Below are 24,382 nucleotides of genomic sequence, written 5' to 3'. Positions count from 1 at the left end.
CTGGAGCAACTATTTTGTTATTGAGCTTTCCCTTCACATCCACTGGGAGATTTATTGTGAGCAGCTCAATTCTGAGTTACAGCCTGAGGTAGTTTTTGTGGTGAGTTTGGGAGGCCTTATCTGTCAGCAGCAGCACCCGACGAGTGACAGGAACTCCCTTTCAGTATCAAGTCTGCCTGATTCATCGAGGAAATGTGTCAAGTAATGTTATATTCCCCCCCAGGGGATGGACAAGAAATGGTCCTCAACATAAACGTCTGGTATAAGAAAACGTATGCAAATACAATTAAATACAACACAACAGATATCCTGATCTAGTAAATTAATGAACATCTGGCAATTTAATAAAACTGATTATTTCTTTAACTTAGCCTCCTTCAAGGATAACTATTCATGAAGAATGGAAACAATCAGTCGATTAATCATTTAGTCCATCGACAAAAAATGAAGCCGCAACAATTTTAATTTAAGCCATTCTGTGAGCTAAAATGCCAACACTTTACTGGTTCCAACTTCTCAAATTTGCTGGTTTTCATAGTCTTATGTAATAGTAAACTGAGTGGCTTTGGGTTTTGGGCTGTTGGTCAGATATGCCCCAGTACAACGTGATGGGCATTTTCCACTATTTTCTGACATTTTAGAGATCAAATGATTAATAGATGAATCAAGAAATTAATAGTTACATACATGTACTCATCACATGTTCACATGAGACCATCAGGCATAATTGAGTTTCATTTTGAAACATAGTTAGAGTGGCTAAACATCTACATCAGGTGCCAAAGTAAAGGACTTATCCTTTGAGATGTCCTGGAGCCTAACAAAGTTTTAACATTAGAACTGTGGCCTTTTGAGAACCACTGCTTGCAGGTAAAAAGACAACTTTCAAATGTTATTCCCCGGCAAAATATAAGAATAAAGATCCTCGATTTGAAAAGTTCAGTAAGTGGCTTGACAATTCTGTAATCATCCTTATCATGAAGGAAGCTTTCAGCTGGTAGTTGAAAAGTGATCGCTCAGGTGAAGTGTCTCAATCTGTAGTGATTGACTGCTTACTCCTCTCCAATCCGTTCCATAGAGATTTATGGCCAAGTCGAGTGGACTGGCTGCCAGGCAATTACTGTCAAGTGGATCCTATTGCACCTCTTTGTCACTCTAATACTAGAAATTTGGTTCTCATTAGATTAATGTCAAATGGAATTAGGATCTTCATTTATTTTGCGTGACACACCCGGCCCCTCTAAAGCTATCTCTGGCAACGCCGTTTCCCAGAGCTGCGGGTCGAGTCACCTGTTCTGGGATGACGTAAAAAAAAAGCCGAGATACAGGAAGAAATGTTTTGCTTAGTGTACTTGGGTTAAGAAAGCTTACATGAATGAACCAAACCGAAGGAGCTTGGGAAAAAATGATTTAAATCAATGTGCGTAATTCTTCTTATCACCATGTCGGTCCCTCTGGGAGATCTGATGAGTCATTAGCTGAAGTTCAGGAGAAACTGTAGACGGGAAACTGTATCCAGGGGGATCAACTGTCTCCTCCACGCTGCTGAGGAGCGTGACCCACAGCTGGGCCTATCAATATGAAGACTGTGCGTGTGTTCCGCTGAAACCCCCAACAAAATGTCGATACTTGTGATGCTCTGACATCTACAGTATAAACACACCATGGAGCTTAATTATGACCTATAATCCCTGTCAAATGGCAATCCCCTCTGGCTTGTTGCGCCATTCACAGAGTGAGACAGCAGGCCACAACAAAGACACCAGTCTGGACAGTGATGTGCCCCCTGTGAGAGAGACGCAGAACTAATAACTGGGTTCAGTGTTCGCAGCGTGTGCTTGTGTGAAAGAAAATGTCTTCTGTGTGCATATGTTTGTGTGTGTGTGTGTGTGTGTGACATTAGCCAGTGCCTCTCATGAGAAGCGGAGTGCCAGTGTGTGTTAGCTGTGCCAAGCCAGTGTAGCGGACCACAACCGCAACACATGCTTAGTGATTATCACCCTGTTACTGGAGGACAGACAGGAAGAGAATGTGAAAAGTGTGTTGGACAGGACGTGTTCAATGTAGAGAGTGATGTACAGTAGGACTATAAACCTATATATGTGTTAATATGTCTGTTTTGTGGGTTTTCTTGACTGTTAGTGTGTGTTTTTGCATACATGTCCGCAGGAACCCTCACTGCCAGATTACTGGTGCCAGCACAGAAATTACCCGGCTTCTCATTACTGTTTTAGTGCCAGCCCTGAAAAATCCTGAGCCCCACTCTACTCTAAAGCTGAGTACCCATAAGCAAACATATGCACACACACACACACACACACACACACTCTACTCAACTCATCACACAATTGTGGGGTGACTTCAGCAATTGTGAGACTCAAAGTGGTAAAAAAAGGAAGTCAAACATTTCTAGCCCTGTGATCTTATCTTCATTGCTTGGGTCGACGGTGAACACTGAAATAAACACGCATTCAAACACTCCATTGTATATTCAGTCAAAAGCACTGATAAACTGTGTGGAACCATATAAGCAGTTGTTTGTGTTCAGAGTTGCAAGGCATGTAATCACTGGCACACAGCTGCAGAAGAGAATAAGGCGATAGGACAAACAGATAAGACGGAAGGAGGAAAAGTAAAAGAAGACATGAGTGGAATGAGAAAGTAAAAGTTACAAAAATAAGTATGAGAAATGGGCCGACTGATTGAAAGAAGCGAATACTGGTAATTTAAGTTGTGAGAGAAGTAAAAAGATGGTGTAGCAGAGGTGGCCTTCATCGGATATTCTAGCCTGTGTCAACTCTCTTCACAATGTTGCCTGCAGCAATGCCTCTCAACAGCTGTCACAGCTGAACTTTCTGCCAATGACAATATGGTCATGGTCAGATGGGGTTCATGGCATTATTCTGATATGGCAGTGTCATCAAACCTGCCCCAAGCAATATCACCAAAGGATTTAAATCATCATTTCACACAATAGAGATAACAGCTGATTCTTTCCAAAAAACACCAGTGGGAGCTTTACATTTGGGTAAAGATGACAGCACATGTGATTAAACGTTATATAACAACTGTTTTGTGGAAAACAATGAATATTTGAGCGAGGCAATTAAGTATCTGCCACTCTCAGAAGTTCTTCCCTAACTTCACGACCTTCCAAACACTCAAAATGAAATATTCAGAGTCATAAGTGAGTGAACCTGAAATGAAAACCGTCAAACCAAGACAACCGACAGGGTTTCAGAAAGGTAATCAAGAATAAAGGGAGGCAAAGAAATAGAACATAAACTAGGGGATGATCTTTTACTTTTTCCCTGTGGAGCTCCCAATTTAAGTAGATGCCGCGTTGTATCTGAGACGAGATGAGATGGAATCTCGCCGCCGTTCATATGGGACCACGAGTCATTACCAGCACATTGGTTTTGGAATCAAACAGTTGCGACGGCAAACCAGGGGAACAAAACCACAAGGATTCGTCGGCTCAATTGAAATGCAATGTGCAATTAACTTTATAATCTGTTTACAAATGAGGTCTACCCTGCCGCAATCTCTGGAGTGTGTGGGTGTGTGTATTAGTATGCAGGTGCGGTGGTGTGTTTGTGTACTCTACGTGAATGCGTTCACTCTGGAGTGAAGTCACCTATATTAAAAAAAGAAAAATTTATGATCCATATGCCTGCACGTCAAATAAAACCATGGAAACTGGAAATAAACTGTAATAAATATATCGACAATGTACATGAGCTCTGGAAATGAGAGCGCTATACAAATACCGCTCATTCAATATGAACTAATACTTTTAATGGAACAGCGTGTGTCCGTGAGATTTATGTGCGCGTCGTGATGTGAAATACAGAAAAGCAGGAGGAGATCGAGATGAAAACGAAAAAAAAAAAAGGGACTGCTGTGTTAGTTTGGAAAATAGGGCATTTTCCAACATTGAATGATTTATCGAGATGAGCTAAAATAGTTTTACATATGAGAAAGGACAGACTAAAAGCATTTGCCAATACATTAGAGGGAAGATGGGGGTAGTTACAAAGCCTGACTCGCTCTATGTGTCCTCCATCTGAGGTGGTTTTAAATAGCTTTTAATCAGGCAGCCTGAGATGGCCACAAAGTGATATGATTACACTCATTTGAACTACATGTGTGTGCATGCACGTCTCAAAGGTTTAGCACATTTTTGTCTCCTGAGAGAGCTCACTCACAGAAATCTCATACGTCTCAGTGCGTTACACTCGTCTCTCTCTCTCTCTCTCTCCACATCTCCACTCAGGCTGTCCATTTGTCCGTCTGATCAGTTAAACAGTTCAGAGGATAAACGTATTCTCCAGAGAAGGCAGCTGAGCACCGAGCATTTCAGACGCAGCCTGTCTGACATTTAAAAATGGCTCACAATTTATCCGGAAAATTACTGAGGTGTAAATAGCTGCTATAGTGCCACCTGAGGGGAGAAAACATGTTGCTGCATTACACAGCTTAACCTAATTTAAAGTTTTGATAATTCATTATTTCTATTCTGTGTGTTCTGACTTTAATCTGTTTTTCTTCATTCTGTCTTCCTGTTTTATCGTTCTTTTGTTTCCTCCTTCTCCTCAGGCCACCTCCGAACTGATAAACTATAAACATCACAGCAAAAGTAGCCGCCGCCGTCACAGCGAAATGCCATTATGCTGCACTGTCAAATAAAAGCTTTAATTTAAAAAAAAGTGATTTGGATGCTGTGTGTTCCCGACTGTGGGAAAACTGCTGATTATATCTGCATGCAAAGGTGATGCTATTTGGAAATCAACTCACTGTATTCGTCTTACTTTACATTCTGGTGTGATATACATTAAAGGTCAGCGTGGCCTTGGTGGCTGCCATGCCAGCTTGTCAATAGGTTATTACTAGCAGCGACAGCCAGTTGACACTTTAAATTATGCACGCTGTGTGCTCAGAACTTTATCGGTTGCCATCAAGGAGGTGGTGGAGGGCTACAGATACCTGGGTGGTGATGACAGACTGGACTGGAAATGTAACACTGAGGCTGTCTACAGGGAGGGACGGAGCAGACTCTACTTCTCCAGGAAGCTTAGGTCCTTCAATGTGTGCAGCAAGATGTTTCATATCTTCTGCCAGTCTGTTGTGGCGAGTTCAGTTTTCTTTGCAGCCATCTTTTGGGGCAGCAGCATCAGAGCCGGTGACTCTAAGAATCTTAACCATCTGATAAAGTGGCCTCTGTGCTGGGGACTGCTCTAGAGCCCCTAGAGTTGGTTGTGGAGAGAAGGATGTGGCACAAGTTGCTCAACATCATGGACAACACTACACACCCCCTACACAACCTTCTGGTCAGACAACAGAGTGTCTTCAGTCAGAGGCCTCTTCAGCTCCGCTCTCTCTATCTCACTCTTTCACTCTATCTATCTATCTATGTGAGAGATAAAATGTTCATTTGTGAAGGAGAGATGTTCAATGTTCAATTTATGGAAATGTTCAACTTATGAGCTATGTCTTTTCATAAGAATGTGTTTTCAACAAGCCTTGATGTGATGATGTCATCATTCATTCGTCATACAGGGCCTGACTCTGGCCTCCAAGGTCTCATACAAGAGATGTTTTAGGTTCACGGCACTAGGCTGGGAGATAAGGCTGTAACCTTGGGTGGGTAACAACAGCTGCCTGCATTATTTTCCAATTAGTTCATTCTGACAACAAGTGTCCTCGTTTCTCCCCTCCCTAGTGGCTTGACCTGAGCAACTCTATAAGAAGTGATTGTTTTCCTGTTTGTGCTAAGTTTTTGGTGCGACTGTATCCATGTATGCACTGTGCCAAAGGCTTTTCTGACATCAGATATTTGTTTTCAATAAATTCCATATATTCAAGTAAGCATCAACTAGAGCCTGTGGAGTCTCTTCAACAACACTTTTCCATCTATCTATCTTATCTATCTATGTATCTATCCATTTATCTATCTACTCTCTTCTTAAAGAGGCAAAATTATTCACCACCACAGAGAAAAACACTAAATGACACATTGTAATACTCTGTCCTACCGCCTGGTCTGTGGTGTTTCGTGAACATACAGCTCCATACAGATAAAATTAGAGAGAATATCTGAGAAGAGACCGAAAGCCCCATAGGTTCTTAGAAAATGAAAGTAAAAATACAATTATTCAGGGTTTCACCATGGGAAAAGAATACATTTTCTTTTTCATTTTCAGAGCTGATGGAATATTGTAAGCCACAGTTTGTGGCATATGATAAAAATCTAATTTAACTATGCATACGCAATAATGGCCTCTTTATTTTTCTGATACAGCAGCTCTGGGCTTTAGATTTGTCTGATTTAAAGCTGAGCCAATGTTGTGAATAATGTCCACAACTGACATATGTAAATAACATACATCAACAACATGTTGATTCTGCGTATTCACATTTCAATTCAAGGCAGAGTGACTAAATATGAGTTCAGTGAGCCGTTCACTTACACTTCTACCCTAATTAGCCTTGAGGGACACAACTCATTGTTTTCCCGCACTAAAAACAGAAATACAAGCCAAAATATCAACAACAATTTCATATTTTCCCCACAGGGGAGCACAACTTCAGTGGCACTGCAGATTAAGGCCAGATTAAAAACAGGCCGACGAGGCTGTTGGATAAGGAGACAAATGAAAGTGAGAGATGAAACTCGCATCATCATGTAACAGAGGATGCAGACTGCGGAGAGATCCAGTATCAGACAAAAAAAAGAGTGGAGAGTGTGGACGGCACCAGACTAATTGTCACTTTGTAGTAAAGGGGTGGTGATTGAGAGCCCTAATGGAATAACACACACACACATCCATCGTGGTATGGTCACTTAAACACAGGGAGGTGTACATGTGTGAGTGACCACTGGCCAGATAATCACGACCTATAATGCATTTTGTGGCAACGCAGGCTGTGGGCTCTCTCAAAAATAAGACCACACATATGGTCAGGGTGGCTAAAGTAGATGGACAGAAAAAAAAAAAGACATTAAGAGGAGAGAGGCACATAAGGATAGAGGGGGATAGAGTAGATAGTGCATGTTTGTGTCAGAAAATGAGACAAGCAGGCAATGAGGTAACGAATAATGGTGAAAGAGGAAAAAAGGAGCAAGAGTAGAAGAGAAAGTGAGACGGAGAGTAGATGAGGAGAGGGAGAGTTACAGTCTTACCATGTCAATGAGACTCTCCTGGATCCGGTTCAGTGTGGTTCTCAGTCTGCTGCTGATAAGGCCCAGACCCGATGACTCATACTGTAGGATACACACACACACACACATATACACACACAGTAAGTGTCTGCACAAGGCACAAACGCCTTCCTGTATAAGAAAACACACTTCAGCAGAGTGTGAAGGCACGCCACACACACACACACACACACACACACACACACAGCAACATCTCACGTAGTCCGAGACAAGAGCATCTTTATTTTGTGCTTCAAGACGAATCCAATCCAAAAAAGGGAGGAAAACACATCCAAATCATACATTCACACCGACTACAGTAGATGACAGATGAGCGGTAAAAGAGGAAGGTCGAGATGGGGAAGGCAAGTCAAACTCAACATCCAAATGCCACTGAAATCGTTTTTAGATGCACTTGATGTCACTTGAGAAAGCAGGTCAGGCACACCTAAGGGCTTCAAATCACAACAGCAAAAGAGTTGACTAGGTATTTGGACTCACAAGGCAGGCATGGCCTTGTGTACTAGTCAGTATACTTCATCCACTACATCTACTCTTACCAAGCATGCAGGGCCCACCACCCTGGCAGGGCCCGCCTCTCTGCCACCATGAGCTGGCAAAGACGGGCTTGGGACAGGCTACGGATGACGGATGGACAGCAGAGAGGAAAAACAAGAAGCAAAATCTCAAATTAAAAAAAAAATAAGATTGAGGAAGAAGTATTACAGAATTGGGGAAAGAAGCAAACTAAAAGAATTAGATTAATGGAAAAAAATGGCTGGAATTATTCTTGTACATGTCTACATTATTCTTGCCTCACACCAGGTGAGGTAAAGAAACATCCAGTAACCTCATTAACAGGGCACATGGGAGCTTCTTCTTTGACAGTTTCTTGTTGTTTAGTTTCATCTATCCATGCTTGAACATGAAATTGTTCTGAAACTGAGGAGGCACTGTGTGTGTGTCTCTCTGTTGTGACAACTGGCTGATGCACTTCCTCTAGCTCAATAATGTCCCAATTACATCTCAGATGTGATAGAAAACCAAGTGATGGTTGAGAATTAAGTATCATTTGTGTGTTTGTGCTTATCGTCTGTGTTTAAAAGACTCAAGCAGCAAAGAGCAACGAGTTCAAAGAGTTCCTCGAAAGTCAACATGATGTTAAAAAGCTTCCAAGTTGGATTGAAAATTTTTAGAAAGTTCCAAATTAGCTTTCCAAACCTCTGATATACAGTACTTTGGCAAGCCCTACATTTGGGCCTCTCTCATCATCTCAATGGAATTTTAGTTACATCAAGGAATCTCTGCTAATGTAATTATTAATTTCACAAAGTGACCAACCGCTGTCTCTTAGGTTATCGAAAATCATTTATGCAGTATGGTCCATTTAAAATGAGCTTTCATCTTGACATCAATTTAAAAAAGGGAAGGAGAGAATGAGACTAAAAGCAAGCACATCTCGACCTCTGTTGCTTTGATTTTTACCATCCTTTTAAAATCTATTTTCTGTCAGTACTCCAACTTTACAGAAATCCAATAGCACCCCTTTAATTTCCTGGTTCTCTTTCTAAAGGATTTAATAGCCTTGCATTAGGTAGTCCCTCCAGGAATTTTTTTGTGATGGTTGCCATCAAAAATGCTTGATTTTGCAGTGGCTTTTTTCAAAAAACGTGATGCAATAAGCCAAGTTTTATGTGATTTTTTTTTGCCGTAAAATTGTGGGAATCGGCAAAAATTGCGAGTCAAGGAAAAAACTTGTGATTTTTTTTCAAACTACTACCTAATGAAGAAAGACTAATATGTAATCACTTCCTATGATAATAAACATATTGCACATCACAGAAATAGCTTTTTTAATATTCTGAACTTAAAGAATCATGGGCTCAAAATTACAAAAAATTCCTGAGTCATAAAAGTGACATGGCTTTACAAAACAGTCTGTGACCGCAAAATAGGCTACATCTTCTGTAGAAATAAGTGATTTAAAAGCTTTTTAAATAATATTAATTCAGCGCATACTGTATGCACAAAAACAAAGTGCAATCTCTTACAATTGTGAGAGAAGTGGAAGAGCCTTTCTAACTGTAAATGAGGAGTTATTTTTGATGATAAAGCAAGTTTTGTTTGGAAAGGCATACTTTGTGCAGTAATGCCTTCAGCAGAACCCCTGATGGACTCATCACAATTGTCTTTCACTTTATGGACAATTTATGATTATAATGTGAAGAATTCTTGGGAATTTGCAAAACTGCAAGACCACACAAATATTGGAGATTGGTTGAATTTGCATTAATTATTGCCATTGCAAGATCGTGATTTCCTGGAGAGACTAATTAGAGGAGGAATTTGTAACTCAACCTATGAGCTAATGTGGCTACCACTGAAAAACTCACATTATAGTCTTAACACCTATTTAACATTAACCTGAAAGATAGAATCCAATAGTGGGAGTTGGGTGGCTGCTCTGTATTGTTCAGAGGTGACTCTGTCGGTATAAACACTCTGGCTTGCATGTGTGCAAGATGAATAAAATCCGGTGTGGAGAACTGTCCGAGGGAGTCTGGAGTTGAGAATGAAAAATAACTATTTCTTGCATTACTGCACATTTTTCAGAGAGACCATCTACTCAAATGTCCTGATCTGCACTCTCTCTCTCTCTCTATCTCTCTCTGTGCAACTCCGTCTCAACACCTCTTTTCTTATTCATTGTTTTGGTAGCAAGCCTCTTTCCTCCCCTATTTCTGCAATTATACTGCAAAACAGAGTGATACAGTGCATACTCTCCCATTTTCATCTTCCCTTCACATCTCTCTCTCTGTCTTGCTCTCTTTTCCTCACTATAACCTCTTTCTGTCTCTTCCCAGAGTATGCATTTATGTGAAATATCCAAGTCTGTCTCACGGGGCGCAGCATTCCGTGATTTTAAAACATTCATCACTTTTCCAAAAGGATGTTTGTGAATCTCCCTCTCAGTCCCAGCAGTTGAAAGCCTGATTATTAATGGCAATGGAGAATCTATGAGCACAGCACATAATGCATCTTTAGCATATGTGTGACAGTCACTAGTGCAGCTTGACTTGACAGGGCCAATATACACAGATAATGGAGTATTTACCCTTTTGAATATTAATGTCACCCATTACTCTTCAAGAGAAGTCAAGCAGCTCCATCTTGATTCCAGCAGTGTAAAGAGAGCAGTGCCTAGGTCAAAATACCAGCATATGTGCATAGTAATTTCCAGGAGCTTTTTAAAGATTCATGGGACATTAGCATTTTACTGGAGGTGCCTGAAATGGTTAATAAAATGACACTTAATGAGGACTAGAGGTTCAGTAGAAAAAAGGAACAAAGTGAGAGTTAAAGAGAGATGCAAAGAGATAGAGATTAGCATGAGAGTAGTGAGAAAAAAAAGAGGAGGAGAGACAGAAAAGCTATGCTATGTGAAAGGAGCAGAACATGGGGAGATTAAGGACATGGCACACAAGATGAAAAAGAATAAGAGACAGAAGGAGCAGCCTTGACTGAGAAAAATGGCATTTATATAAAAAAGAAACTTTAAAATAAGGGAGACAGTGATGCAGAGGATGAGTTATATGAATCAAGACAAGAAGATGGAGAGAATGTCATAAAAAAACAACAAAAAAAACACTTGGATACTGCAGATGGACCCACACTGGTGAGATTGAGACACACGAGAAAAGACCCCCCCTGACAAGTTGTCTGCAACGGAGCGGCCCCCGCGGAGCGTTCATCCTCTTTATCTCTTCTACCTCGATGGGACAGAAGTCATTTTGTTGCTATCATTACCACCTCCCTGAGAGTGATGCTGACACAAAAGTCTGTTTTCTTTCTTAGGGAGTCACAGTATAAATGAAACAACAGTCTTAAGATGGAGTGGGGAGGGGGGTGGGGGCTAGGTTCGCAGACTGCAACCCTTTATTCAACTGCAATTCTTACTTTGACAGACAGCAGTGACAAAAAGATGGAAGCGGTGGTTATTCCCACCACACTGTATATCATCTAATAAACATACAAACATGAAAAAAAGAATCAATCTTTAGCACTAATAAATGTATGAAAATGGTATTGCAGCAACAAGATCCACAACCACAAAACCGCAGTAATTATAATGGGAAAAAGAACAAAAATTCAAGATTACTTGTGTGTAGTGACTCTAATCTAACAACACACTCTGGATATGATGTGCATGAAAACACCAGTGTCTTTTGTTGTCGATGTAAGCAGTCACATAGCCAGCATCTTGAAGCATATCAATGAATCAGGACACGCCATTGTTCTCATGGCGGGCGTCAGTGCATCTCAGTTCTCCACAAAAGCAGCAATTTTATCACATTTCCTTCCCAAATTGGAAAATAACAGTATTATAGTTTGACATCTTCATCATGCATCAAATAACGTGATGCACTACACAATGTGGCCAGTGTGTGTTGCACTCAAAGTTATAACTTCTGTCTAATTTACAGTATGGTGACAGTGGAAACAGTCACGTGTCTAAAAACTGACAGTTAAAGTCCCCCTCCACTCAAAGATGCGATGTCTTTGTCTTGTTGTTTCAGTCTGATGTATTTGCAGAGTTTGACACTAGAAGGGTTTTTTTTTAGATTCGTCTGCTGAAAGAGGGAAGTTTCTCTGTGCTCACCGAAAATCTGAGCTGAGGGCGTGTATCTAAGAGCATGATCTGTGACATCACAACTAGTCCGGAGCCAATCCTGGTCCAGTATTCAACTTACACAAGTGTGATGTGGTAACTTGAAACCTCCAATGCACATACGCTGAGAAAGGACTTTTCAGTGAAGTAGGAGACATCTTGTGTCCCGCGGTGAAACTTTTGAGATGAAAAATATTTAAATATTCTTAGATACTGGAATTTTTAATGAGGGGGAGAAGGAGTAGATGTCATTTTAAAGATTTTAATGAGATACTTGAACTTTTTTTGTGGAAGTGTGTTTTATATGCATCTTAAAACATGTCCGGAGGGGATCTTTAACATTACAACAGTCACCAAAATTACCCAAAATGGATTCAGTTGTGGTTTTGCTGCAAATCCATCTTCGATTTACCAAATGTGTTTACCCTGCCAGTGTGTAATCAAACAGAAGAGTGACTGAGAAATACTGTACCATGTCATTGCGTCCAAAGAAGGTGTATACAGCATACAGGTAGTAGTCGAAGAGCTGGGACACACAGTGGATGACATCGAAGGCGATTGGCTTCAGAATGTTCATCATCTGCATGTACTTCCCTGTGTGGAGATAACACAAAAAGACATTAACAGTTACCAAGAGGTTGGGTTTGTTGGACAAACTTTTCACAATCCTGATTATACACAGTATCTACAGTAGGTATGAAACGGTGGGGACTGGGAAGAGCATGTTTTAAACCAGTTCTACAATCAATGCAATGGTTCTGTTATATAAATAAATCTCGCAGGAGATTAAGAGTTAAACTACAATAAGTTAATCATGGTAGAACCACGTCCTTTAGGGAAGAACTTTAGCTAGAGCACATTGCATTTGCATACTCTCGAGGGCAAGGATTTAATTTACCAAGAAGGTAATAAAAGCAATAAGTACAGGAGTACAGGGGTGTAACAAGGTTACCATTGACTTAGAACTGATGAATGGAGGAGAAAAAAAAAAGAAATACACTCAATCTAGCTGGCTTTGCCTCTGAGACAGCACTATTTCTGTCACACTCATTTTTCACGCCATTTCTCTTGAATTCTACACCACAAACTCAGGGAAGAGCTTCAGAGACTGAATTAGAAGTGATTGCTTGGAATCAAACTTTCACTCAGTTTCCCACTTTAGTTTTTCCACATAGCTCTAAATCAATATTACCTATTGTGTGAAAAGAAAAGAACCATTATTTTATTTTGTACTGCATGTGCAGGAAAGTTTTGAAGTATGAAGAGAAGGGGCAAACAGTTTTACTGAAAACACCCAATAATAACCAGAAATGAATTATTGTTTTAAATGTTAAGAAAGACAGCAGATTTGTACCAGAGTTATTAAATGAATTCATATAGAAAAAGATTTACCCGGCCAAACGACAACACAGGAAAGATAACTGCCAAGTTTAATTCCTTTTCACACTTGGAAATCACATCATGACATCACAAAGACATGTAAGTACCTCTTTAGAAACGGAAGGTCAGAGCTCAGGGTGAAGGCTAACCATTATTACTGCAGCTCAGTCACACAGGTAGCCTTGAGCATGCCGATTTGAAATGAGCTGCCGGCTTAATTGGTGAAAAAATGGTAATCTGAGTAGGCCAGAGAGGACACCTGCTCTCAAGGAGAGGAAGTGGTCGATTGTTTATGTGTGTGTAGGGCTTACCGACAAGGCGGATGACGTTGAGGGTGGTGTTGGTGAGGATTGGTGCGTTGGTCTTGTTAAGGTTGTAGTCTGACTTTTTCTTGCTTCTCATAGTCTCTCGGGACACGCTGATGTGTGCAGGAAGTAGGGGAAAAAGAAAGTAGGGCAAAGTCAGGAGTGAAAGAGAGACTATGTAGAGTAATACATGTTAACATCACTAATCCTCTGCAGTGATCGGGCAGGTTCAAATCCTTAGTGCAGGTCAAAGTCTAGTAATTGATCAATCAGAACCCATTACACAATGCAGCAGACACAGTTGGACCCCCATGGTAAAGTCTCTGAACTGGTGATCCTAGAGAACCAGACCCCTGACACTGATCACTGAACTATATTAGCCAGCAATCATTACACAGACTGTCTAATTTCTGGATGTGACTATGCGACCCATTCAATAATTAACCATTAGTGATCCCTGCTTATAAGAATAGGAAATTAGCATTTTAGTGGCTTTAGGCTAATGTCAGGTTAATACACACGGAGGGGGAATGACTAGGAAATGGGGTGAGAGTTAAGGCAAAATATCAGGCATGTCAGACCTGTGAAATATTGAGTCTCAAACACTGAGCACAAACATCACGATAGCATTAATAGGTCATTGTTCATTACATGACAGGAAATGTTCATTATAACAATGCCTCTGTAATGAGGAGCTGCTAAATAAGTAATAGCATTGTATGTTTAGTTTCCTGTGCAAATCCGGTGAACAATGTTATATCAGCACACACTCATACACCCAACACTACTTTCTCAGCTATTCAGTGTTGCTATCATGCTGCATCAAAAGCATCCAAATTCATGTGGTGATTTATGACACACACCACCAAGAACTAAATAATAGTAGTAATAATAATGATCACAGCTATGACGTGGAATAATGGCTCTTGCATACATTAAATGAACCATATGTTTCCTGGGCCCAAGCATTTTAATGATATTTCAATACACCCTGATAATAAAATAAACAAAAAAAAATCCCTCAATTGCATTTAAATATTAAATGAAAATGAACCATTTTGCACAAAGAGAAGAGGAGTGCATGATTGCATCCCTATTTATTAAACTGCATGTAATCTTTTCACTAGTCACCAATTATAAAGGCGGAGGTGGGAAGAAAGAGAATTGTTCATGGTTAGACAAAATGTTTTATACAAGCTTTCTGCCTACTTAGCAGGGTTAGGAAGAGGTGAGCTAAAATTACTGTTGCTAAATGCATAGAAATCGCATAATGCATGATTTCACATCCGTTTAGAGCTTCCTTAAAATAAAGATTCAAGGAGTGATAATTTTATTTGGTCTCTTAATGTGAGTTGCTTCTTTTTTGTGTCCACGTTCACTGTCTTTCTTAGATTTAGAGATTGCTGGGAGTAGAAATGATGGACACCTGGACTGACCATGTCACTTCACTTGTCATCCCCTGAGCTGTTTGTTATCAGAGTGGTGCAGCATAAAACAATTTGACTTGGAACTGACCTCTTGAGGGGGGCATCACCCGTCTGCTCATCCACGTAGTCCTGCTTGAGTTCCTCAGGGACATCACTGTCACTGTCGTAATCCTGATACACACTCTTCTCCAGCTCGTCGGATTCATACTTGAAAAATGAATGTGTGAGGAAAAGACAAAGATCAGATGGAAGTCATGGAAAATAACAAACAAACGGAAAGAGCAAAGGTGAGGCACAGTAGAGATGAATAGAGTAAGAGGGATACAAACAAGTACAAATCAAATACAGTTATAACACACAGTGAAACTTTGTTGACACATCATCATTAGTTTCAGAACACAAGTGGGAAAAATTGGATGCCATGGGGAAATCGTATTGTTGCTGGTTATCAGATAACATGGTTAATTAAAACATGCCTGAGGGTTTTTGAAAACAACACAACACAAACCAGCTACTCAAAGAGAAAAAGGTGTAAAACCAAATTGTGTTGAAGGGCTGTGATTAAATTATCTAAAAGTCTATTGAAAACAAAGTATAATGTTTCCGGTTCTGCCAAGATCAGAGATGGCAGCCTAGAACGCGGTCTCTTCTGACAGAATTTTAAAATATCCTGCTAAATGGTGAATAAACCCCACTTAGTATGAAAAGCAGTCAAATAGCAAGTTAACAATGGAAATGAGAGAAAAAAGTAAGAAAAATACAACTGAATTAAACGTGAATGATGAAGAACCACAAAGTGCAGAAGCCAATGCTCACAGGGAAGATGGCGGAAGGTAGAAATGCAGTGAAAAAGCAAAGGTTAACTTGTAGAAGATCCTAAAGGAGATTCAAGACAACAACCACCAGTTGGATCATATCAAAGACAAGCTCAACAGGACAAACAAGAGAATCAGGGAAGCAGAAGAGTGCATTGATGCGGTTGAGAGAGAGGATCATCCAGGAGAGCCGACATCAGAGAAAAACTCCAGGTTTACAGAAGACAACCCCCCCCCATTAAAAACAAGATGAAAACAACTCGAATGAAAGCCCACACATAAGGTAACATATTAAATCCTGAAAAATCTATAATTTTGATTACTCATAATAAAACACACCATTATACAGGAGAAATTAACAATGAACAATGATTTTCACACCTGCCTTGTTTAATTCAGTTGAACTGAACCCTAGAGTGTTTACCCCACTGGTGTGATTCATTTGAGCAGGTGTGAACACAGCAATCACACTCAGATGCGGACCAAAACAACTTGGACCATGATCTTGTATGGTATGAACATGATCTGACCTAGATTCAACCAACTGCAGGAGGCATTGCACATTTTTTGGATTAAACCAGCTCCTGTAGGCAGCTGTGCTGTGGGTAGATGGGTGAGGCTGTAGCCCCCATCAGGAGTGGCACATCAGGTGTTGCCACCAAACTGTTAATTGATTTCATCAATTTTTTGTTTATTGTTTTTAAATGTGCCCTCAACCTCCGTCTGGATGCGGTAGTGAAACATGGTTTAATGTTATATTCAAGACATGTGATTGTGTGTTTGTATGAACTGGAGGAGAGACAAAGCTCACTTTCTCCACAACACAGTCTCTTTCCCTCTTGGCTGGGACGTGCCAGCAACGGAGGGTCAGGGGGCAAGGAAACCTCCTTCAGCACACTGTGGAACAGGGCAGGTGGGGCTGGTGAATGCGGAACGTCTAGCTCCATCACCAGCGGGGATGGGACAAGTTGTTGGACAAGTTTGCCAGGTTGAACCACCTGGCTCTTTCCTGCAGCACCAACAACCCCATGAATTGCCCATGGACTGGACTGCACAGCACTGCACACGGAGGAAAATGTCCATAATCACCTGGATTTCCTTCCACACAACAGGGTGCGGCCTTGTCGCCATGTCCTCATATAGCTCCACCTAGTACTATGTCACAAGTATGGAAGACACATTAAGCGCACTGACCGCCAAAGCTGTCACTCTGTAGGCCCTATCAGTCATGGCAGACTGGAGGTGGTCTCCTTTTGTTGGCAGTGTGGGGTTCCTGGAGGATTCCATTGCTTCTCCTATGCCCTCAAAGTCCAGGAAAGAAGCCCCTTGAATGGGGTTCGCGCGTTTGCACGTCCTGCATAGCCATGCTGGGGACGGGCAAATCTGGTGTGCTCTCGTCCCCATCCCGGGAGGCAGACTCAGCTCCAGGCTTTGCAGCCTAAGTGGGAGTGACGGACAACTCGTCCAACCCATCCTCCTCTGATATGAGGAGGTCCGAGGTATCCTCATCGTCGTCCTTGTAATTCAGCTCCAACACGTCTTCCAAAGGCAGTGGCGCCACGGCTAGGTCCAACTGTGAGCCCCAGCTAGTGCTAGCACATGGCCCAGTGTCCATGTCCTTCCCCTCCCTGTCCCTGTCGTCAACCAGCAGGTCACCAGGAGACAAGTAAGGGTCATTACCTGACAAGCTAGCTTTACATACTAGCTGTTGTCGAAGAGTCTTGACGGTGAAGCAGGCACAGTGCCTGCATGAACTGGGGGCTTTGATGGCCTGCCGGGAATGTTCCAGCCCAAGCAGACCTTACTGTGGCATTTTTTTTATCACCCGCCTTATGAAGGCATGCTATGATTATGGTAATCCTCAGTGTTGGAGAAACTGTGTCTGTCAAGCCATGAACCATTACCATGTTTTTTGGGAATGTCAAAACATACAGAATTACTGGAAAGAAATACATAAGGCAATACAGACCATCTTTAATACACATCTACCATTAAGTTTCAAAGCCATATATTTAGGCTATATCTCTCCAGAAGCAAAAGGTATTGATAAATATTTAATGGGTATATTGCTTGCAGCAGGGAAAAAGGCTCTGACCAAAAGATGAATGATGCATGTTGGACCTAGATTAAATAACTGGATAGATGTGACAATGGAGATTTACATGATGGGAAAGGTTATTTTCTCTTTAAACGTGAAGACGGACATCTTAATACAACACTGGGAAAAATGGGTGCAATATGTCAAAGCTCTGAGACCTGATTTTGTTAAGATAATTAATTAAAGGAACATCCATAATTTATTTATTTTTTCCTCACTGTATTCTCTTTGTGTCTAGATATCTCACTATAACATGTATGCAACTGTGTGAAGCCAAAGAACTTTCATTTATTTTATTTTATTGCCCTTTACCTCTCCCTCTCTGGATGTATATAGTTATATCTCTTTTTTCATAGCTATCCCTTGAAAATGAAAAGAAATAGACTATGAGTCCATCTAAATAACAATAAGGCTGAGAGACTATATATTTGGTACACAATACTTTCTTACTCCTTTTTTTTTAAATTCTAGGCTTTGAAAATGTATCTCATTTGTTTACCATTGCTTATATATCCATTTGCATTGTCTGTGGATGTAGTAACAATTCACTTTGAGATTAAAAAACAAAAACAAACAAAAAAACAAAAAAGTGAAACATATTCATATTTCAGCCATGAACCATGAAACGACAGCAGAAAATTCATTCACCTCCCAGAAGAGAGTTCAGTTAAAGCATTCTTGAAATAACACATTTTCTTTGTCCTTAACAGCAAGCTCAGTCAACACAGCAGCCATAAAGAAAGGATTACATGCCTAAGAACAAGGCAAGCTAGGGCTTCTGTTAGTCTGATATATTAGATTAGTGCAATATCGCTTTTGATGTTGAGCCTGAAAAGAAAATATATCGATATAAAAAAGTGGGTGATGTGTCAGGTCACCTGTGTAATGTCTTCTTTTCATTCTTGAAGAGGAATACTGTTTTGTTCACAAGGAACAACTGATTTTCTACCTTATATCAGACATATGTGGAGCACATGTACAGTATGTAACATCCACAATACCAGGCAATATTCTCTGGATCTCTGTGGCAATGATGTAGATATCTGGTGGAACCTTATAGAAACTATATAAATAACAATAATAAAGTTTATTTAGCTAGCGCTTATCAAAACCAAAGATTACAAACTTCTGTACAAATACAAAATGAAAAAGAAACTGAAAAATATAATAAACATTTTTCTGTCTTGTGGTGTAATTTCAGTTCAATGTTGTCGTACCTAGCTGGCCAAATTGGTGGATCCTCTCACGTATGTGCGACTCAAATCCAGTAAACTCAAATCCTATAGTGACAGACCCCGTGCTACAGTGGCAGCACGGCTAGCTAAGACCAAAAAGACAGGTAGAGGCCTGTCTTGTTTGTACTCCAATTGCCTCGTAGTGCCAACCAAAGCTATATCTATACCGCAATGAGAACTTGTGTGTGTGATAACAGATGACATTTGAAATTTACCTCAAGGAATAAGGGGGCTACTGAATTAAGACTAGCTAGCTGCTAACAACACCTTGCTAATGCACATACTGTAGGATGTTCTTTGATTCTCCTGCTGATTCCCAGCCACATAATAGTAGCTGCTATTTAATATAATGGTACATGCAATGCCTATTGTGTTTTCATATTTGTCAGGCAAGCATACAGTAAGTGCTTGCTTTGAGTTGGAGGACATGATCAAGCTAGGAGAAGATTTCTCCTCTCTGTCACTTATGTATAGTGCCAAAGTGGCAGGCCTAGTAGTTCTACTGGACAACATAGACTGCCAACAAAACCTAATGCCGTTATCTGCAAAATGTTTCTTTTGAGGAAGAGTGCTGCCTATTTATATTTAACAAGGATTACATAAATACATTCTCGAGTTTATTATTTGTTTTGCCGCTGGATCAACCCACGGATTTCATTTGCTATTTAACAGCTTATATCACATGCTGACAATGCATCAAAGTGATATAATAATTATAGCAGGTTCTGTATTGCTGGCCCTGCATGTTATTAAAAGTTTGTTATGGCCCTGTTGAAAGTAGCTTGAAGGCTGATGTAAACCACTTAATGACCAACAGTGCTTATGTCCCATTCAATTACCTTGTCTCTATATTAAGTTGTTTGGTGCTGTACCTCAACAGGTAGCCTTGTTAATTATGGCAAACAACAACTTGACTGAATCGGTGGATATGATCTGTAGCTGGATGATAGACAATATGATTGATATAGTACTAATTAATAATTCATCTTGTTCATCTTGCAACCTTTTGACTGATTGGGTAATGTACGTTTTCACAATGATACTGAAATTGACATCCCTTGGTGCTTACCCCGTTAGATGCAAGCACATCCTCTGTCTCCTCTTCTTTGTGCTCAATGTGCATTTCAAAGGGGTTTCCCTCCTGAAGATACTGCTGGAAGAGAGACACCTCCTCCTGGGCCTGGCTGGTCGATGTCACAGCCTGTCTGCTCGGGGAAACGGACGGGGAGCGGCACTGGCCCATGAACTTAAACTCCTGGATAGGGAAGATGGGATAACAGAAACACTTTTAGATATATATGACAGATATATACTCGTATTTGACAAAGATGAGACAAATAAGAAAGGAAATGATGGAAAGAAGTTTTGTATTTAATATATAGTGATTCAATAATAACAGAATCATTTTGAAACTTGAGCATTTTAGATTTTGATGCACCTTTTGGCATTCAAAAAAACAAGCTTTAACCTTTTTGTAACATCTGTACATTGCCTGTTTACTATACAGTAATATACACATGCAAAATTTTCACACCAGTGGGTTTATTCTGAAGATTCTTTGACATGTGTGTTTGTTGCAAAATGTGCCCGAGCAAGACGGGTACAAAGGGAAAAAAAGGATGTATAAAGATGAAAAAAAGCAGACTTTGAATGAACTCCATTTATCTTTTTGACATTTCTTTCTTTCCATTTATCATTTCTGCTTCTATGTGAAGCGAAGTGAACATGTTGTAGCTTTTCTTTGAGTTGGTTATAGTATATATTCATGAGATAACGGCTTTGTTTTGGTGATGCTGTACATGATCTACATCGGGCTCTGATATTCAAGGTTTATTTTTTATCTGTTGCTCATGAGTGTGGGAAATAAAATGATCTCACATACACGTCACAAGGGACAACATCCTTTTTATGTTCATCTGTGTTATATAATGTGCAGTGAACTTTACTGCTCCTATGCTGAAACACAAGCTGGCACACTTGCACACACACACACATATACAATACACACACAGAAAGCGTTGAGTTGGATCCCCTGTGTTTCATATCCTTATGAAAATTTCACAGTGGTGGGGGTGTGTGATGAGTGACAGTGTAGAATAAATGAATGCAACTGTGCTTCACTTTCTCGCCTCAATGATGTGATTCATACTCACATGAAGCTGAGCGATGTTAAAGTTAGACTTGACTGGACAAAGTTCCCACGTCTCATTTTCCAGAAACATTCTCAGCTCTTCCAGTCGTGCCCTGAGGGATTGTGAAGAGAAAAAAAAAGGAATGAGAATGCAGTAGAAAAATATGAGAAGTGACAAAGAAGAAGAAGAAGTCAACATCTGTCCATTAGTGAACTCATGACATTTCATACATTCCAGCAGCTCCTGTGTTCTGAGGGTCCGGATCAAACTGATACAAACACAGCCTGCAAAGGTCACTGATGCGCAGTGAAAAGGAAGACGTGTGTGTGTGTGTGCGGTGTGAGTAGGTGTGTGTAACGTGTTTCCATGTTAACTGTGATCACAGCTCAAGACAGCCACCGTGGTGTTCACCTGCTACTGTAGGTCAACATCGGGTCTCTCGGTGTGAAATGTCAGCGCGGTGTTGACTTCAAACACTTCGGCATCCCTTGCTACTTAAAGTTGTTTGAAGTACAAGGAAGTGATAGAGCATGGGGGCGAGAGAAAGGGAAGCCTCGTGGCACAGTAGTAATGAAGCAGTATCAGTTGCATTTTAACTCTTTTCCACTTCAACATTGCATGCTCACTGAACTGACTACTAACTAATGAGTCCATTTTGCAAACACTCGCTCCATTCGCCTACAGTTATATTCCTCAAATCTAATGAATTCAGAATTAAAAGGACATTTAAACATTTCAATCACGCAAAGAAAATGAGTTCGGGGGGAAAAAAAAAAAAAAACAGAGATTACCAACGGTGGATATTTATCATGTGTGAACCCTGACAATGTCATCCTGTCCTTTTGTACCCGCAGGCCAGCGATACACCCTTCCTGATGACTGGGTGTACTACTGCAGGCAGCTGACAGACGAATGCAGGCATCAGGCAGTCAAAGTTCACTGATGGGTAATCTCTTTGGGAATGACACCCGGCTGGAAAATGAAACAACCCTAATGTAAAGATGATGCACACTGGATGCCTTCTGGCCAACAGTGGACATGTGTGCGCGTTTGTGCATGCACAGAGGTAATGCGCCTTCACATTGCTGTCGGGTATGTTAAGAAGTGCTGGGTTGAGTAAAGATTTGATCACAGATGGTCTGGTGAGCAAACCAGTCTCTCTTTTTTTCTTCTTCTTCTTCTCTCTCTGCACAGGTCTGTCACCTCTTACTCTCTTTATTTCCCAGTTCTGATTACAATTTAATCTTTTTTAAACCTCCCTCATCACAGCTAATCCAAGCATGTATCCCATCATGCCTGTGTGTCTCCCTCATTTCCCTCATTTGTCTTTTTCTGTCATAATAATAGAGTTTATTAGCATTCTGATATTTGAACATCCTATGAATGACTCTTGACAGGTAATCACAACACTGATTAATGCAAATCATCTCTGATGATGTGGTGCTTTCTGTGTGAAAGCGTACATATTCATGTGTGTGGGGGGGGGGGGCTATGTAATCAAGATGTAAATGGGCCTCCAGCTAGTGCTGCCCCCTAATAGTCGACCAAACTGGTTGGTAGGTCACAGGGAAAAAAAACAAAACAAGACTAGGTCAAAACCTAGTATATGGTTGGACCTTGTATGAAATGTAGAGGGCTTTTGATTAATAACGACAGATACACAAAGTGGCGACATGTGGCGACACCTGGCCTCATACTCTGCCTTATACTATGTCAGGTAGGAAATCATCAAAAGTGTGGGACCATTTTGAGCATATGAAGGACGACCCCAAGAAGGTGATATGCAAACTCTGCATGCAACGATTCACCTGTCATTTGTCGAACTCAAATATGACTTATCATTTGACACATGTAAGTAGTCTAACGTTAGCCGCCTAGCATGGCTGCTCTAGATAGCCTAGATAGTTTTATGGGTTGGCCCTGGATGTTCTGACACATTCAGAATCATTACTGCTTTTGCTGTTAGCATTTTGTTAACAGGCAGCTTGCTTCATGTGCTTGTAAAATTTGTATTTCAAAGGAGCATTATTATGGTTTCTCTGTAATTTAGCACAGTGTTAACAATGTTACTAATTCTTTCTCAGCCCTGGAACTCAAATCATTTTCTGATGCCCCCACAATATATATTTAAATAATTAAATTATTATCATAAATGTGCAATGACTAGTTGACTAATGGCTTGAACTAGTGACTATTAATCGACTAGGAAAATCTTAAGCTGCTGGCAGCTCTACTTCCAGCTCAGTGAGTATTAACATGTAATTACATGTCTACTCCATAGAGGGTTACACTGGGAATAAAGTGCGTTTGAGGCAGCCAATAGTTGTGATTGTGTGTAAAGGTTTCTGTCAAGCACTGATAACCTGCTGATCAAGAATCAGTTTCATCTACCCTCTATTTATGTTCATCTTTTATGAACAGGAATGATGTCTACTGTAATTGTCACATGGTAATAATCCAGTAAAAGCATCTCACCTGTGATAGTTTTTAAAGTAGTTGATACTCTGCCGTTTGATAGACTCCTGCAGGACCTCTGACTTACTGCCGCAGAATTCCTCACCCACCTGCATCAACCTGGAAGAGACAGTTGAAGAGTGAGGGAAAAAATGATGGCAGAGACAACAATTGAGAAAGAAGGTAAGAGGGGAGAAAGGAGTGAGTGGAAATTTGTTGAGATAAATGGGTCAAGCAAAGAGGAGAGAATAAAAGAAAATATAAATATATCCAATTAGCTCACACTGATAAAAATAAATCCCCTGGTTCAAGACATGGTCCTTATGAACCGAATGAGAGGTATTTTGATGAATGTGGCCTTGAAAGCTCTGGTAACCAAAACCCCTTTGTCACTGACAGAGGGATTGAATCACTTGGGCAGTTATCTGATAGAGCATGTAGCGAGAAGACCCAGTGTGAGGAGAACAAGTGGACTCAGTGATAGCTGCCAATTAAACTTTTAAGGCTACCTTTTGGTGACAGTACTTGATAATGACTTAATTTACAGTGTACAAAGTGATGACTTAACCTATGTAGTGTGTGCTTTTCAAATATCATCTTTAATATGTATCTTTTTCTGAGTCATAAAAATGTGAAAGTGATTTTAAAGTTTTTAATATTATTTTA

At 40.4% G+C, this 24,382-nt stretch overlaps 1 protein-coding gene across 2 annotated transcripts in view; it reads right to left on the bottom strand.

Annotated features, from left to right (window-relative positions):
• Positions 1 to 24,382, bottom strand: part of vps50 (VPS50 EARP/GARPII complex subunit) — a 112,069-nt gene that overhangs the window by 25,754 nt on the left and 61,933 nt on the right. Inside the window, exons 16-23 of one of the 2 annotated variants that reach the window (XM_067611207.1) lie at positions 23,738 to 23,836; positions 21,284 to 21,374; positions 20,200 to 20,385; positions 15,071 to 15,189; positions 13,562 to 13,668; positions 12,343 to 12,464; positions 7,762 to 7,839; positions 7,184 to 7,264 (exon numbers count right to left, since the gene is read on the bottom strand). In XM_067611207.1, coding sequence (XP_067467308.1) covers positions 7,184 to 7,264; positions 7,762 to 7,839; positions 12,343 to 12,464; positions 13,562 to 13,668; positions 15,071 to 15,189; positions 20,200 to 20,385; positions 21,284 to 21,374; positions 23,738 to 23,836 — 883 coding nt within the window. The remainder of the gene's footprint in view (positions 1 to 7,183; positions 7,265 to 7,761; positions 7,840 to 12,342; positions 12,465 to 13,561; positions 13,669 to 15,070; positions 15,190 to 20,199; positions 20,386 to 21,283; positions 21,375 to 23,737; positions 23,837 to 24,382) is intronic. The other variant, XM_067611206.1, reaches the window with a different exon arrangement.

This window comes from Thunnus thynnus, chromosome 15 (genome assembly GCF_963924715.1).
Source record: "Thunnus thynnus chromosome 15, fThuThy2.1, whole genome shotgun sequence".
NCBI lineage: Eukaryota > Metazoa > Chordata > Actinopteri > Scombriformes > Scombridae > Thunnus > Thunnus thynnus.
Note: the sequence above shows the minus strand (reverse complement) of the source record. Positions and strands in the feature narration are given on the sequence as shown.